Source organism: Ixodes scapularis, unplaced genomic scaffold, assembly GCF_016920785.2.
Source record: "Ixodes scapularis isolate PalLabHiFi unplaced genomic scaffold, ASM1692078v2 PGA_scaffold5__190_contigs__length_132052651, whole genome shotgun sequence".
In the NCBI taxonomy this organism is placed as follows: Eukaryota; Metazoa; Arthropoda; class Arachnida; order Ixodida; family Ixodidae; genus Ixodes; species Ixodes scapularis.
The window spans coordinates 65,174,852-65,193,083 of NW_024609880.1; the positions used below are offsets into that span (position 1 = coordinate 65,174,852).

The 18,232-nt window shown below is 48.3% G+C and overlaps 2 protein-coding genes across 2 annotated transcripts in view; one reads left to right on the forward strand and one right to left on the reverse strand.

Moving 5' to 3' along the window:
* The window catches only part of LOC8027481 (potassium voltage-gated channel subfamily H member 7), a 107,570-nt gene extending 100,652 nt beyond the window's left edge, over positions 1 to 6,918 (forward strand). The window contains exons 14-15 of the mRNA XM_042294362.1: positions 2,082 to 2,178; positions 2,558 to 6,918. Of these exons, the coding sequence (XP_042150296.1) occupies positions 2,082 to 2,178; positions 2,558 to 2,692 (232 nt within the window). The 3' untranslated portion in view covers positions 2,693 to 6,918. The remainder of the gene's footprint in view (positions 1 to 2,081; positions 2,179 to 2,557) is intronic.
* Positions 6,919 to 15,100: 8,182 nt separating this feature from the next.
* Positions 15,101 to 18,232, reverse strand: part of LOC115332549 (BPTI/Kunitz domain-containing protein-like) — a 33,741-nt gene continuing 30,609 nt past the window's right edge. The window contains exon 4 of the mRNA XM_029994957.2: positions 15,101 to 15,318. Coding sequence (XP_029850817.2) covers positions 15,101 to 15,318 — 218 coding nt within the window. The remainder of the gene's footprint in view (positions 15,319 to 18,232) is intronic.

An 18,232-nucleotide genomic window follows, 5' to 3' on the forward strand; every position in this document is an offset into this window, starting at 1 on the left:
GGACGTAAAAGCTGTTTATCCGGGTAATAAGCGCAAATTTGACTCAAAATAGCGCCGTCAAGAGCTGACGAAAGTCCGACTCCATATGGCGAATATCTCCACCCTGGACGCGGCGCTGGCTTGGGGGCACACTAAGTAGTGAAAGACACCGTCGCGCATTTACACTGTAGCGTTCAATTACCCTTCCTTCACGTTACGTTGTGATGCGACCGCCCGCGAATCAACGAAATGTTTGTGCTCTGTGTGGTGCATACGGAGAGGCAGCACCCGCTGAGGGAACAACTCAATCTTACCTTAGTGCCTACCCTTGTCGCGGTGTCCACGACCTTATGGAGAAAGCCATAATTCACTGGAGTATAGATCACATGTGCGCTTTTGCTTAAAGGGATACTACAACGAAATTTCGGCGCTCATTTTTTGGTCTATATGTGTTCAAAAGAGCAGTATCACATGGAACATACCAATATCTTGTTAAAAAAGTCTCGAAAAGGAATTTTAAGACGAATTAAACGATTAGCAAACAGCACCTGGTGGATGCTGTTTGCTCCGAGCAAACAGCACCTGGTGGATGCTGTTTGCTCCGAGCGTAGACGAGCATTACAAACGAGGCTAACGCCTCGTTTGTAATGCTCGTCTACGAACCTTGACAGCTAGTGACGGAGGTTGTCTCGTCTCCGGCCACGACGAGAGAAGGGGGGAAGGAGGAACTCCCCTCTTCCCGAGAATCCCTTTTGTGTGTTGCAGAAGTCGCTATTGTCCCCCTAGAAGATTATAGAAGATTAACCCGGCACTCAAAATTCGTACAAAAGCAGCCGCTTCGGTGGCTGGAACGACTAGGCCATCCTCTCGACGTCAGCCTCGCCGTAGCTTTGCTCGTCTTGAGACGACCTACGTCACGATTGCGTTGGATGTCACGTGGTCTCCGCTGGGGCTTCTCCGAGCACTTGCCAGAGTGGGCCGTTTATAACGAAAAATACAGCCACCAGGATCAAAATACAAACGTGCGACTGTCATTTACGGATATTGTGGATCATATTGAACCTATTTTTGAATACGACGGGAATATTTCAAATTTCGTTGAAGTATCCCTTTAAAGGGAAACTTAAGGGGTGTTCTGTATTTGCGAAAAAGAAGAAAACTTCAATGGCATTCATTCGGCCTCCAGGATCACGAATATTGAAATTATTTTTAAATTCGGTGCACGGAGGCCGCAGAAATTAATTTTTAAAATACCGCCGAAGCCCCTCCTTCCCGGGGCGTGAGGTCACACTAGGAGTTTTCAGAATCTCTGCTCTCGCGCATCTTCAGCTTCTGTCAAAGCTATGCACGCGCACTCTTGCTATTTCCAAAAAGGTCACAAGGAGACGTCATGACTGATGTCAGTCCGGAAAAATATACCTGGCAAGCTTGCAATTGCACGCGCTTTACAGGAGCGGCACGCGCTTGGCGGCCAAAACATTCTAGTATGACGTCACGACTGGTCGGAGGCTTTTCGCGTTTTTTGCGTTTAGTTACATCTTCGGGGAAAACGAATGTTATACTCAGATTCACGGGACACAAAGAAGCCAAAAGTCTCCTCTAACTTGTTTTTTCTTTTCTTTTTTTAAGAAGTGTTTTAGCTTCTTTTTAATGTTGACTGACAACTTTACCTTGCAGTGATTTTTATCAAAACAGAGCCTCCCCTATTATGCAAAAACGTACATTGTGGTGGAATGCCCTCAGAGGTTGTGTGAATCAGGGATTGTGTCGTCTTTTTATTCAATATTTAAGGAAAGATAGTTGAGTAGAGCTAAGATATGTTTATGTTCTATCGTCTAGTTATAGCTGAGCTGCAATATCCCAACAACCTCGTCTTACAGGAACATGAAAGTTGACCCCTAAATGATACGATATTCAGTTTCTCTCGTATCATATGGGCGGTATTCTCAGTGGTAGAGACCCTTTTGCACGACTTCAGTACAAACCGAGACTCACGTAAACTAAAGAAGATAGGATCAGAAATGACGTGATTCGACTTTTAATTGATGGTGAAATCACTACATGATGTATCGCCTTGGTGGTTCCGCACACGTCATGCGCAGGAGAGCTTCCAGCATGTTGACGTGCCCGGTGAGTCCGAGCCAAGAACGCTGGCCTGAGTCCGGTCGAAGTGCATCCTTGCCCGGAGACCTGGCCCCGGTGAGTAGTAGTAGAGGGGTGGGGGATGTATGTATGCTCGTGGCTCTACATTTTGTATAGGGTGGCAGCTTCGCGAAAGAATATTCACGACCAGGCACCTAAACACAGTGTTTCCTGACATGACAGTGAAGGTCTACTAGCTTTCTGTAGGGGACATAAATATACACGCCAAATCACACCATTGTTTTTACTCCAAACGCTCGAACGACCACAAGCGCCGAGCTTACCGCCACACAATGCTTATATGACAGCCGTCTCTCCCGTGAAAGCCGTCACTGCTATCCTTTTATCGTCGTAGAGGGCAAAATGAACTTCGTAATCTTTAACAGTGCATCATGTTACTCCTTTTAGCGTGACAATGTTCTCTATCGTACCGCAGAGGAAGCCGAAGCTTGGTAATAAGGACGGGTCCCTTCCGGAGGTTGTGGATGCCCCCGGACAAGGTGGCGTGATCCTGGTGCCCTCTGTTTCCGGCAGCCGGGAGAGGAGCAGGAGCAGAACATCCGACGTCTGAGCCACGCCACTGGTTCTTCTGCCTTGCTCGCACGCACGTCGCGGCTCCCCTACAGCTTCGTCGAGCTTGGGCGGATTCATCTAGCATGGACATCTGCAGCCGGCCCGTCAAGGTCGCTTCCTCCTGAGCCGCCGGGAGCTCGCCCAGCACTACCGTGCACACAGCGGAAATGGTGCCTTCACAGGCTGGACCTCGTCAAGCCACGCCTGCTTCCCCTAAAAATGTATATGTCACCACTACAACTACCTTCTTCGGGACAACGCCAGCTCAGCATACAGCACTGGGAAATATTGGTCCTTGAACGCTCCTGAACTCTCTTGGAAGCTCACAACCACTGCTGATTATTCTCAATGACTACCGAATATCAAATCTCCTAAAGAAGACTTCTGATGACTTCTGAGGACCTACATCGCGTACCGGAGCACGCCTTGCATTTGTGGAGGCACCTACACGCCCCCCACTGCAAACTTCTCGAGCTTCTGCAACTGCTGGTTAGAAGACACGGGCTTCTCGTGGTTCTCGAGTGCAAAGAACAGCTTCCCTTTCACCTCAGTAGCCTTTTCACTCTCACTCTCGGTAAGGTGCTAGTTGCGAGTGTGCGCGTAGGACGTGAAAGAGCTTCTCTCGACTTGTGGACACGGGACGACGTTTCCGGATCGATTACCACCTCCGTTATACCTTAGTTGTTATTTTTAAAATGGGTGTTAAGACCACGAAAGAACGACGGCAAAGATGGTGATGCAGTGGTCATGTGACATTCCGCGCGCACGTCTTCATCGTGGCGGCGTCTCCGCGAGCGCAGCCAATGTGTGGAGCAGCGCACCATTTCTGGCGCTTCTGTGATTGTTTCTGTGCAGCGACGACCGACGACAGCTGGGCTGGAAGGCGTCTCCTGCTGCACGGGCACTTAGACCGATCTCGTGACTCGTTGAATTGACTTCTTCACGGCTACGCCATCTTAACGGCAAGTACTGGGAAAACATGGCGGATAAAGGAGAATGACCAGCCCCTGCGGGACTACGCCACAACATACGCTACGAGCCTCAAGTTCCTTAGCAGCCCGTGTGTGTGTCTCAACGAACTGGTCCGCGCGAAAATAACGAAGGGCGGAATCTCCCGGTAAATTGTCATACTCACAAAGCACACGCATGCATACATTCATACACCCACAGAAAGGAAGAAGAAACACGCAAACGAAATGTTGTGTAAAAACAAAGAAACTTACGAAACAAAGTGTACGCTACTCAAGTACTCGCAGCACGCGGAATGTATAAGCTTACGTATGGTATGCATTTTTACGGCACTTGTTTTTATTTAAAAGTCTGAATCCCTGTTGAAGGTATGGTGCTCTCGAAACGCCAACGATGAAAGTGGTCACAGGAAGTGCAAACGCTGTGCTAGAGCAACTAGTGGTAGTAACCATAAAGACAAAACATTTTTCGGCATAGATGACTTCCTGATGCACCATCAGTGCTCCTTCCAAAAGCCACCGCGGGGCACGTCTTGTCTTTGCCGTTTGGGAACGCCCATTAACGTCTACCGGCAGGGGTGGCACAAATGTCTCGTCTGGTCTTGACTACCCGGTGTACAGTTCATAAACTTCGGCTGGAGTCTATTACTATGAGGGGTAGTATTGAGAACGGATCCAGTTTATTGGGGGGGCTTAGCGTGGAAGCCCAACTTACAGAACGACAATGATGCCATCTTCTGTGTCTGTTTGCGGGTCCAACAATGCCGCACTGAGACCACTTCTACCGCTTCTTAATCAAAATGTTTGGCTCTCCATAATTTGTACGCCAAATTATCACAGCGAACTGTGTCGTTTTTACATCTCATCATTGGGACGATTGAGGCTCGGAAATATGCAGTAACAACAATGTTCTGAGAGTCCAGATAAACACCATCAGCTCTAAAGCCTTTGCGATAGATATGGATGAGGTTACAACACTCCTCCCTTCTGGTACACTGCACCTGGGCATCAGCGCTGGAACCAGACGCAATCATTTGATAAGCATGTTTGATATTAGAGGATCTAGTCAAGAAATGAAACGCAGAACATCGTCAGGGCACCTGAATGACGTCTATTCCATCTCTGGGTAATGGTTGTATACATACAGCTTTGAGGCTTTCGAAACTCGGTGCTTATAGCCTCACATCGTGAAACCCTACCTACTTAACGGTCTCAACGCCGAGCTTTGAGTGAGGGATGAGATTAGAGTGACTGAAGTTTACTTACGATGTCACAGATATCACTACCGCGACACATCATTTTCTTTTTGAAGTTTGTTTTCACGCGAAGGGCGGCTGCATGAAAGCCACCCCGCCGTTGTTTCTGAAAGTAGATGCTTCAAGTGCCTCGCTCTCATCCAGCTTCCTTGCTCCGGAGCTTTTCCTCTTCAAGTCCTGTCGTTGGTTGTGCGGTGCGACGAAACCTACGGCGCTCGCGTTTGTCCGTCTTTGTCGCCGCGTCGTGAACTATCGCCTTTTTCTAGTCCTGTCATTCGAGGCAGCTCTATGGGAAACCTCGTGCCGATCCGAGAAAAGCACGACACAGTCAGACCTTCCCTATCCTTGCTTGGGCAAGAGTTGCTTCGGTGGCACATCCGGCAGCGGGCGAGGGCCTTGCGTAGTCTGGCTCGAGGATGCGCCGGTTTCCTTCAAAGAGTTCAGTTCACTGGTCGTCCCTCCTTGCAACAGCACTCGACGTAACCATGGGGCTTTCCAATGCATACCATTTATAGCGCCAGCTCTTGTGGGCTTCCGTGTCCGCGCATGGGATGTAGCCTCGGTAATGTCGTCCGGGTGTGCACAACAGCTGCTGTCTTGCCGTCATGTTGCTGCAACGATGACAAGTCCTAAGAGAAAAAACTCTAAAGTCATCGTTTTTACATGACAATGTTACGTCACGTGACGTCACGTTGTCATCTGGTCGTAGAGTCGGATGCATTCGGACTTGTGAGGCAGCTTGTAGTTCAAGCAGGTCATAGCTTTTTCGAGTGTGTCACCTTTTCCCACCTCGCTTGTTGTGCAATAGCGCATTGCCACTTCCGGATTCGCCGGCGGATCCGCGCAGGCGGGAAGTGGATTTTGGGAGCCAGGTGGCGAACAGGACTCGTCGCTGGCAGAAAATCTGGATCAGTCAGGGACCCGTATCCATATTTTCTGCCAGCGATGAGTCGATTTCGCCACCCGGCGCCAAAGTCCATCTTCCGCCTGCGGGGATCTGCCCCCGCGAATTCGCAAATGTAAACGCGCTATAAAGCTGCGTGGGAGGGGCGATGGTCGTGGCTTGATGCAGTGCTTTTTCACTGGGTGAATCTTCGCGCGAACGCTGCACTGTCTGGAGTTTCGTCGCTGGGCCTGCACTCTCATAGCCCTACGCACAACTTGTGAAATGGATCGCAGGTAACATATTCGGCTCCGATTAGTTAGTGGTTCAGTAGCTCAGCTCTGTTGTGCGCTATCCTCATAAACCAAATCTGTATTGGCGACAGAATACTCACAAAAAAAAGTAAAAATTTAATGCGGGCATTAGTAGGCATTACAAAAGGAAGGTAAAATAAACTAGTATCAGTACGGGCGAGAGCAAGCGGCCACATGGTTGTCGAGTTATGTCTACAAAGAGGGGTGTGATATCAAACCAGTGTATGTTCTGTTTTGTTTGCTGTTGATTTTTCTCCTATATGACTTCTGAGCCCTTCCTCCTCAGACTACTTCAAAAGGTTGTAGATAGATTCTGTCCTCGCCCCGCGCGTTCTATAGCTCTCACCTATAAAAACATTTCTCCGCTTACATAAAAAAAGCGACGAAGGAACATTTGTCTATAGGGGCCGAGTTTTGATGTACACTAGTCCACTTTTGCAAAATCCTACAGCTACTGCGCTAGAAAAGCACGTGACCACGAGTTAGGCGACTTCAGAGATACCGGGTGCCTGCGCACCACTCAACCTCCGCTCGCTGCGCGGAAAGTTTGGAATCGACACAACTCACTTTAATGTTCGCGCAATGCAATAATGATGAATATAGATACTTCATAACGATGATGATATAACATTTCCAGTAGAGTAAAACGAGTCAAACAAGCGCTCAGTGTTCTCGAGGTAGCTCTATACGTGGTGAAAACGTGTTAAATAAATTCTGAGAGCACTGTTTGATTTCAGATTGTTGCAAATATTTAACAGACAGACTGAAAAAAAAAGCAACTGCGCCTTTTTTTTGTTTTTGCGTCTCCCTTGTTTTTTGTATTTTCTTCAGTAGACGAATTACCGTTTGCAACGATACAAACCCAGTCTCAGGGTAAACGACGAAATGGTTGACTTCCACCAGCTAGCCTGTACCTTGACTCTTTTCTCGTTTTGTGGATGTTTACCTTTTTTTACTTTCACATTGCAATGTTTTATCCCACATAACATGGCTCACATTTATTGCAGTGGCTCAAGGCAGCGCAGCCTAGTCAAGATGCGTGAGATCTACCCATTGAAAATATCATGCCACCCAGATTGACCGTCGAAGTGACAGTGCATAATATCGACAAAGAAACACGTGGCTCGTTTGCAAATGTAGCTAACACAAATGCTACCGTAATGACATTAATTAAGCGAGGTAAGTAAGTTAGAACTCAAGGTAGAATGTAGATGCAAGGCGCGTGCATTACCGCTCATTCACAGCAAAGTGCTGCCGGTGCTACTGCCTCTCAAAATAAAACCTTCTAGGGGGCCTGTAAAAAAAATACTGTGGTATGTAGAACAGTAACCGATGTAATTCCTTCTTTTTTAAGGAACTTCAGGTTTGAGTTCTTTACGGCGCCTCATCTGCATTACGCAACAAAATGTAGCTATTTCATTTTCGACGACGATTTTGAAAACGAAGCAATTTTGAAGAGTGAAACGAATCTCCGTGTGGTGGTTTCCATCACTTTCTTTAAGGATTTAAGCCTTCACGTAGGGCGCACACTGCCCCAACAAGTAGCCACGTCTGTGACTTCCACGCCTTGAACTCGTATCAGTGAAAGGTTAAAAGGCGCGAACAAACAGGCCGAAAAAAGACACACGTACAACACGGACAGGCGCCCGTCCGTGTCGTACGTGTGTCTTTTTTCGTCCTGTTCGCGCCTTTTAACCTTTTAATCGATAAGACCCAACTAGCCCCAACCAAAGCTTTATCGTATCAGTGGCTGTCCCACCTAAACGTTTCCTACTTGAACCCGAAATTATGCTTTGTTATTGCGCAGGGTGAACATTATTTTGCTTTCTTTCGCTCGCTTGGTAGTGCTAGACTTATGACCGAACCTTCATTGTGGTAACCTCTGGTCTTCGTTCCTGGTTTGAGCTAATCCTGCCGTGCATACGATGGGACAAATCCTGCAGACTTTCCTTATTTTTTGGTGGCACTTCTAACTGGCACAAGGCAGGAAGCTTGCACCTCAGATCTCAGTGACACGATTAAACTACTTCACCGCTAGTGTTTTTCACAGGTCAGAAAGGGTCCCAGGAAACGGGAAGTGACGAACGTAAATTTGCACGCACCAGAGTATAAAAATGCTGAATCAAAAGTAATAACTTTTTACTTCGTTCAGGGAGAAGGCATGAGACGCGGTATTCAACGTCAAGCCCTCGGTTACGTTGCTGTCTTTCGTACTTTGCGGCTCAATGACAACATCAATAAGAAATTCGCTTTGCATAACTGTACGTCGCATATGGGCCTAAACTTTAAGCGTGGTGCTTTACAAATAAAGGGAGAAAATGCGTTTTCCTAACTCCGGTTGTGTTATGAACGAGATATTTTGAGTGATCCACTTACGCGGACATCCTCGCTAAAGTGGTTGACGGTATTTATTTTTTTGCTGACGGTACTTAGCTCCGAGACGTTGTACGTTCTTAGCTGGAGGAGCTGTTTCCGGCGTTCCAGAAGAGAAATTGACACAAGCGGGGCAGTTTCGGTTAATGCTCACTCTTTGTACATATTATAAATACTATAAATATGTGCTTAGATTATTTCTACTCCGCGTTCCGCACATTTCGACGATGTTTGAACGGCGTGCGGGTTACTTCGACGCAAACAAACCGTTCGTCGCATCTTTGCCTGTTTGTAAGCCAGAGCAGACTTGCGTGCGACTATTTTGTAACGTTCCAGTTATGTCTGGCAAACCATCGTTGTTTCGTTTTTGTTGTTGTTTTTTCACGAAAACTACAAACAAACAAATATATTACGTTCTTGACTGTTTTTATCAAAAGCGGTCGACACGTGGAGCTTTCTGGGAGGGGATGGGGAATCGCCGGAAACACCAGAAGAGGAGCTGGGCTCTCGGTCTCCCGAACACGGTTGTTGTCGTTCTTGCGAAAACCGCCGAGAATTCGCTGAGTGGGCTTGCGTCGGGCCCACTTGCTCTGTTGCCTTTTTCGCCGATAGCGTTCAATAAAATGCAACTATGCAAGGCGGCTCTGGCACCTCTGAAAACCCCGTTGTGTCTCGCCCTTTTCTTTGCCTCTGCTTGGGTTGCATCAGCACCCACCACCACCTATATACCGTTCCAACATTCACATTCTGGGTCCCCCAGACTCGTCAAACACAAGGTTGGGGCCGAAGTTGACGGATCGCGCCGATTGGACCTCTGCACGCGAGGATGACTGGGCGGTTTTGTCGAAGAGGTCCAATTGGCGCACTTCTGGCTCCAACTTTGTGTTTGACGAGTCTGCAGAGCCCCTGCGCGCTGCACTCTTTCTCCACTGGGGGTGTGAAACGCGATCTGAGCATGCGCAGTCTGCCGAATTTGAACAGCATGTCTCTTGCCCGGGGAAGGGGGGGGGGGGCGGGGGGGGGGGGGGGGTGCGGTGCGATGACGTCAGGACGGCGCCGAGTTCTGATTGGATTTGATTTGAAGGATAGTGGATAGATCTCAATGCAAGATGCCTCGAGGTCTACCCACTAATTGTTTTCCATTAGCCAATAATAACCTTGCGTTCTGACATCATCGCAATTCCTGTGCAAGAAGCAGACGAACTTGCTCTCCGCATTCTGCCGAATTTTAGATACCGCGCATGCGTCCACATCCCAGTGACTCGTCATTTTTCGCCTCGGTGGTAAGAGCTGGAAAAGTGTGTAGTATAGTCACCTCCGGTTTAAGAAACACCAGGCGTAAGGGGTCCCGAGCCCTTTTCGAAATACTTCCCTCTGTTGGCAGCTGTGAAATCCCTGCACAATGGCCGACTAAAACCTCAATTTCACGGCACACTGGAAAGCAAAACACCCAAAGGTAAAAAATTATGAGCGCCGTGACGTTGCACTTTCGGCGCTGTTTGATTGGCTCGTCGGCTTGTGGTGTTGGCCGCGCTCCGACGTTCGCTATCTTAAGGGGGCACTGAAGTCTATCCTGAGATCGTTCCTTTATGTTGACAACTCAATCTAGACGCTCTAAGCATCTCAACAAACCCGAAATCACAATAGACCGATCCCACCAAGCGTTCCACGCATGCGTGACGCCGCCATAACTGTAGTTCGTAAGAGGCAGACGCCAGTTCACGGATAGCTCGTGCCGCCTCGTGCTCTGCTGGCGCAGACCTACAGCAGGGTTGTCGCGCGTGCAGCAAGACTACAGCTCCCACGATGCTTGGCGGCAGCGGTGGCGTACTCAAACTAGCTGGTGAGATCGGTCTATTGTGCGTAGCCTATTTCCGCGTTTAAAACGCGTTCAAAGATCGCGACACGCCCTTTTTGGGAAGAATTTTCTTCCGAGTAAAGTGGTCGACGAAGGGCGCTTGTCCGCGAGTTGCAAGCAATGGCTTCGCCCGCGCTGAAAAAGAGGAGTCTTATCTGAACGGATACCTAGCAAACTCTCGTCGAAACGAGTTGTAATAAAATCATTCGGAATCTGCGCGAATTGTAGGGCTTTCATTGGTCCACGCAGTGTAGTCCCCGAGAAGAAAAAAAAAAAGAGACCACATGTTTTTTCTTGCCCTGAGATGAATAGGCGGTGTTGTAATATAGGGCTTGGTAAATGTGAAAACCTAACACATTTAGACAATATAAGATCAAAAACGACATTTTCCAAAAATGACTTCAGTGCCCCTTTAACGAATGACTTGCACATTCCTGGGGGCACTTACTCCGCCATTGTGCAGGGGTTCCGACCTTCTAATATTCGGCAGGTGACTTTCGAAAGCAGTCCGTTGTGGTTCCACAGTCAATAAGGTTGCGAGGCATTAACCGCAAAGGACGAATCTGGAAACAAGAAGCGTCAACATGCCATACTACGCCGTACATTCCTTCAGCTGTCGATGAATTTAAATAAACAACCTAGTGCTATTTTATTCTTTACGTTACTTATTGAGAGCACCCCTTCGTGTTCTGTTGTTGTATTTCTTGTTTTTTTGCTTTTTTTAAATTTTGTTCTTGCATTACGCTGACGTAGCACTCATGTCCAGGGTGCGCCCCGCGCGCGTTGACCCTCGGTATAGATGCACGCGTAGAAAATTCAGCACTAAGGAACCCGGAACGCGTCTTCGACAGGTCTGTCTACCAGGTCCAAAAAGGTGGTCCCTCGATTTCCGGCTCATGACGTCATAGAAATGTGATTCTGTCGCCGGCGTTTCAGCAGCCGCAGGGGAGAACATGGCAGACGCCGGCGTCGGTGGTTTTGATACCGGAAGATCCTGATTGGTCGATAGGGTCATGACTTCACAGCCACATAACCTCGCACGAGAATTTCAAACAACGCTCACGTGATATGTGACGTCACATCTGCAATGAGAGCAATTAAAGAAACATAGCACGTAATGCAAATTAAAGGTTGCCGCACGTCTCAAACGATTTAACTTTATCAAGTAATTCATTTGCCTCGAAGAATTCAAGTCGGGGCTCGAGCCCACGACCCTTCCGTTGCGAACCAGACACGCTACCGACAAGGCCATGTCCGCCGCACTCCCTGTTTACTGGCAGGAAGAGCGTGAGAAGCGAATGAAAAGGCGATGCGAACGGGGCCTGACAACGCTATCGCGTTCCACTCTTAAAGGCAAAGCTTAAGCATCCTCCAAGTTTTCTGCTGCACGTCGCTCTCCAGCTTGACAGTTCACGGAAGCTTCGGCAGCCAGGAGTTGGGACCCCGTGACGACAGCGACACTCACGTTCGCTCGTGCTTTTCGCCGGCACTTCTACGACCAACTAACTGCCAGGATCGCGACATCAGACAGCATGACACTTCGACTTTTGTGACGTCATCTGTTGTCACTTCGGGACCCCTTTCGGTGCCTGGGCAGAATAGGACGCTAAACACACCACTCCGAGACGGGTTCCAGGCACAATACTGCGGTTTTCCATCTGTGTGTCATTGGTTGCATTCGACCTCTTTCTAGAAAGGCCTTGCGCATACCCGTGCTCAGTAACACACGGCAACTATTGACCTCATTTACTTTGATGGAAGCAGGAACAGATACTTTTGTCGTGTTGCCCTTTGAGCCGGCACATGCACATGTCTATTTTTACACCGTCAAACGGAGTGCGTCTGTTTTCCCTCTTCAAGGTAAGTCTTATAAAAGAAAATATGCGTACAGCTTAAAATGGTGTGTGCATGGGCGTACCAACCGGCGAGGCAAGGCATTTGTTTTGCCCCCCCCCCCCCCTCCCCCTAAACAGCCGACACTGGGCAGGGCAAACACTGGCCGGCGGCGCCCAAAAAATACCAAAGGCACTGCCTCCCCCCTCCCCCCCCCCCCCCTCCCCGCCCTGAAAAGAAGGGCGGGGGACTGGTTTGCCCCCCTACTCAAAAAGAAGTTGTTACGCCACTGGGTGTATGTATGCATTACAAACAATAAATGGTGAGGTTGTACGGTAGAAATAATAAATCTACACCCCTAAAGGTTCTGTGTCAACTCAATACACGTGCTGAAAGGTGAGGTTGTGTGGAGGGGTACATGTATACGCACCTTTGAAAGTGTGGTGCAAGTGCCTCCTTTTTGGAGGGATGCAAAGGTGCATCCCTCCAAAGGTGCATCATATGTGACAAGTCGCGTAAACATGGGAAAGTGTAAGCACTAACACCCTTTCTAAGAGTGCTTCAAGTTCGTTGTCTCGCACACTCTAAACTCCGCTTCAAGCGCTACAGCATGCGAAGAAAAATCGCCTTCGAAATGGCGAAATTCGCTATCCGCGGCGTTAACCACGAGAAAAATTGATGATCATGTGTTTCCGCTCACTCCATCAAGCCGTGCCTAGGTTTTGCCAAAGTAATGAACCAGCAGAGTTATTCGTAGGCAAACAAACGTACTTATATATATTTTTTATGGCGATTGTACATTATTGTTATAAATATGTGACCACGCGCTTTGGCACTGTTAGAACCTCAAAGCCAGAAGTGGAGCGCGTATGTATTATGCTGCCCACTGATCCGCACAATGCATAACAGGGCATTACGCCGTGATGAGACGGTACTAGTTTTGTAATAAGTCTATTGTTAGTTGCGAGAATTCGCAGTGCATCTCGAGGTGTTTTAATGCGAAAGCATTTACTGTGCCATGGAGCGAGCCGATGTCATCAGTTTTGAAGCTGCGCCAAACGGCACCTTAACACCTTTCTCCAGGTGAAGCCGGCTCCCAGCTTTGTAATCACGCGAAAAGAATAGCACAACGGCACCTAGTTTCCCCGATGCTATAGGAGCAGAGTTAAGCTGATAGATTTCCGCTTCGGTCTCATTGGCTGGCGAGCGTCATTGTTTCAGGAAACGAGGCTCCCACTGGCCGCTGCGCGTTCGTTCCAACGACCGCCACCCCATGGCGCTGCGTGTCCGCACCATCAGCCCACCGGTAACACAGAGAGTCTAAGGTCAGAGCGACGAGGAAAGCGCACGCGATCTGCCGTCGACGCCAATGCGCCGTAGACGAAATAAGGGAGCAGACGAGCGGCTTGCATGCTTTCGCATTCACAACTCATTAGAAGTGCTTAGGTGTACCTCGAGCCTTTTAGGGGCGAAGCTCCTTAGGGTCTAGCCTTGTCCGTCCGGCGTCCGTGCTCACATGGATCCTGCTGGTGCTCGTGCTCGTGATCTGCGTGCTCACGTCCTCGTGTAAGGTAAAAAAAGAAAAAAATGTTTGCGCGGTCCACAGGATTCGAACTTGTGCGGGGAGACCCCAGTGGATTTCTAGTTCATCGCCTTAACCACTCGGCCACGACTGCGGGACGAGTAGGGGGCTCTGAGATGTGGTAGTAACTCAAGAGCTGGGAATGTCATGGATGAAACGTTGCATGTAGCCGCTCAACGTCTATACAGGAGAGGGCGCTCCGGTCAAATGCGTATATAATCGTGTTAAACTTTGCATGCATAGCTTCAACGTTTATAGACAAGAGGGCGCTGCGGTCAAATGCTCAAATGCGTATATAACCACGTTCCATACCACACATTCTCTTTCTGACATGAATGAAAACGAACAAAAGGCTCGGCATGCTGCGGCTCAGCGCCTACGCAGACAAGCACCACCAGAGCTTCGCCCCAATCAACATCATTCACCAGGTGGAGATGCGGTCATCTTTTTTGTGTAGGGTCGTAACCCGCTAAATTTAGAGGGGAATCGGGGTCACGTGCTGTGATGTCACAGTGTCATAAGACTTCACAAATTGTCAGTTAAAGGAATTGTCCGGTGATATCCGGAAGTTTCTCATTTTTTGCGCTGGTCACGTAGAGAAGGCCTAAATATATTGATATGTGATATTGTTTTAATTAGAAGACGCCCCAATATTCGTTAAATCAATTATAAACATCATTACGAAACTTCACGCCAAATTTCGCAAGTACGCAGGGCTGGTCATGTCGTGACGTCACATCAGGCATGGGAACGTCAGAGTCGCGGGCGTTGACTTATTCCCGGCTTTGATCAACATGATTGATGATGCGCACAAAGATCATCGTCGAAGAATTGAGCTTCCCTCAATATCGTAAATCTTGTCTTTCTTAGAACGAAGTTATTTTACTATGGCAGCAGTCAATAGGTGAGGGGCTCCCTTTGCCTGATGTTACGTCAGAGGTTTTACTGTTGCCAACGAAAACGCTGTGTGTTTTGCGGGTGCAATCTGAGCAGTTGGGCTCTGTTTAAAATTGAATTACTTGTGCGGCAGAGGATTAAACATTGGGATCTTGTGCGGATGTATTCCTAAAGGCAATGACAATATTATTTAATAGTTTTCTGAAAGGCAATGTTTTACCGGACAATATCCCTTTAAATATATCGGGAAAATTATGACTTCACGTGGCAGTGTAATGCTTCTACGTATGCAAAAAAAGTTTGAAAGGAGGGTGGAAAATGCTTATGTGTCGTCTGTGCGCAGAAGAGCGCTCAGGACACTCAAGGACACGACAAACAACTGGATTTTATTTTTCCAACGTGCTTCCTTTTTTTTTTTTTTTTTTCTTTGGACGGAATGTCTTTAGCTATAGGTACCGTTCTGGATGACAGCGGTTGGCGTGCAGGCGAGCCTGCAGTCCCGCCTGGTGTTGAAGTTGTTGCCGTTGGTGTCGCAGCCGCCCCAAAGGAAGCGGTCGCACATAAGCGTCCGGTAGTTGAAGAACCAGCGCCGGTGAATGGCCTTGCAGTTGCCGCGCCGGGGCCGCCGGTAGCAGACGGCGCTGCGCCGGCCCGGACCGTCTGTTAAAGGCCAAAGTCACGTTTGAGGTGTTCGAAGCTTTAAAGCTGGTTCACACACTTGTATTTAAATGTGATCTAGTACGCTCTGTTCTCTCGTAACCCCTTACTGAGAACAAAACACGCTGGCACGCTGTCGCCGTCTGTCGGGTAGCACTGGAATTGTTCCGATCTGCGTATAGCCAGCCGGCAATGGCCAGGCGGCGCTACGAGAGGGCTGCTTTCAGCGCCAGAAGCGGAAGCGTGTCTGTTAATGGCAAGGCCAGTCTGCCCGTCGTGCCGTGGCGAGCGGCGGTGACCCTGATTTCACCAGTCCCCGAGTTCATGTGCGCACCATGTCCCTAGCTCCTTTATGCGGTCTTAAGACCATCAGGAGCCTTGGTAGGTCGAAATCTTTAGAGCGAATTCTAGAGTTTTCTTCACCAGTAGTGTAAAATGGGGCAATTAGGACCAAACTCTGTATGAGAACAGTATGCACGTTGCAATGGCTGTAATGTGCTATGCGAGCCTGGTGTAAAAAGGTGAAAGGCAACAAAGTGTACGTGTGAGAAGGATATTTACGTTTCGCATGAGCTTTTTCTAAAGAAAACCTTTTGCATCCTCTTTTTTGCACGCCGTCACATTTGTCACCGGACTCGGTATTAAATTTGGTTGCCGAAACAAACAAAACTTTATGTGCTACGAAAATGCACTATTTGAGAACTCGCAGGTTCTTAAGGTTTTGGTTGCCACCGCGCGTGCCTGGCGGCTATACACGCGTAGAACTACGAGAGCTGGAACGGGCCGACGGGCCTTTCGCTCGAAGGGCTAATCGCCCGATTCTCGACGTCACAGCGAAGCCAACAATCGGCCCGATTTTTCCTACCGTTATTTCCCTATGTGACTATCTAAGTGACTCGTAAAACAACTCGTATAAATATATTAGTTTGCCTAGAAGTGTGCAAAACGAGTTCGTCAGACCACTTTCCAGGCCTGCACATCTATTTTCGTTCACTTCAGCAATTGATGTAAAATTCACTTACTCGATGCGTCACACTGCAGTAATTCACTTCTATCGCCGTGTCGCTTCCCAAGACGCCGAAGGAAAGCATTAAAGTTTGACGCATAAGTCACCTTCACGACTGTGGCAGTCTTTGACAGAGCAGTAGATACGTTTTTTTTTTTTTTTTTTTTTTTTTTTTTTTTTTTTGGGGGGGGGGGGGGGGGCAAGGGATTTTAGTTTTAGGCGAGATGTCTCAGGAACACGGTGAGGTCATAGAGACGTGAAGCTGGGACTTACTTTTACAAAAAGAAAGCTGCAAAAAAAGGCTAACGCTTGTAAAAAATGCTACGCTCATGCGTGGTTTCTAAGTGCACCCGCCCCCAGTCCCCGCGCCCCGGGCCGTCCTGGCTTACCCAGCATTTTATTTTGCAGCCGCTAGATGGCGCAACGTGTACTGCAAAACTGTATTGCCGGTTGCTTCTAGTGAGACTGAAAATCTAGCCTTATTTGCTATATCAAATATTCGCACCTATGAGAAATTGACGCTTATAACATAACCAGTTTTATTTCGATCCCAAAATGAAAAAAAAAATTATGCAAAAAAAATGAGAAAATATAGGGTGGCACAAGCAAAGCTTCCCGTGTAAAACCAGCAGGAAAAAAAAACTGTGTCTGCACTTAGGAAACTCAAACGTTTTACCGAACAAGTACTGAGCGGGTCAGTCTCACTGTGTGAAATTTCAAGGCGCGTGCGTTCTTCCTATGAAAAATGAGAATAACAAACTTGCCATAGTCCACGTTGAAGGTTCGCAGACGACCGTGCTGGCGACGCTATATATCTTGAGACTAGCAGAAAAAAGGGTAGGTCGTCTGCCCGCTGCGCCTATCGGGATATGGCGCAACAAACTCGGTCGTCTGCGAGCACGCATGAACTTGACTTTGCCAAGTTTTCTGCTTTATTATTTTTTTTTTCCAGAGAAAGAGAACTACGCCTCGATATTTCACACGGGGAAAGTGACCTGCTCAGTGCACATTCGGTCAAAAGTTAGAGCTTTCTATGTGCAGGTGCCGATTTTTTTGCGGCTCGTTTTTCAGCGGAACATTCGTTTGTACCACATATATATAATATACGCATAATGAGAGTGTTCCAGGGCTACCTAATAGATGGCGCCAGTGTGTTTTGTCGTTGTGAGCGAATACGAGCGAGCAGAACGCACGCGATCGCGCTCAGAAAAGCAAATGAGTGAACCAGTTGTCAGACTGCCCATACATCACACACAAAAGACACGGTGTTCGTTGCAGACAGAATTAAGTGAGGACGCGCTTCATGCATGTTCCAGAGATGTTATAGCTTCATACCTATATGTACGCTTCGAACATATGCTTGCAGACAGTTTTAAGTGGCTGCTTTATAGGTCCAACCACGCTCAAGGCGTCCTTGACGCCGGCCTTGACGTCGTCCTCGACGTTTGAACACGGAATATTACAACCACTCCATCACCGTACCATTTCCTTTCCTAATTCTTTTCACGAACGATGTTGCTGTAAAGCTATGCCGCATTTCATCGCGTTTGGCCAAATAAACGTGTATGTAATTTTTACAGCGGAGCTGTTAAGGGCTAGTTTCCCCAGGATCGTGTCCCCCGCAAAGAAATGAAGACACCGAACTCTGGACACCTACCGCCATCTATGAGCGACGGCGGCAAGCCACGTATCTGGTTGCCGCCGTCGCTCATAGATGGCGGCAGCCTTTCCACTCTGGCTTGCCGACTTGCGGCCGGCCATTACTTTCCATTGTACAGCTCCGCTGGTCTTCCTTCTACATCAGAGCGGAAACGCTGAACTTTTTTTTCTGTGATCAATGTGACAGGACCGGCATACAAAGAAGGAACAGCTCTGAGAGACAGTGTCCGCGCAGACTGTCTTTTGCACGGC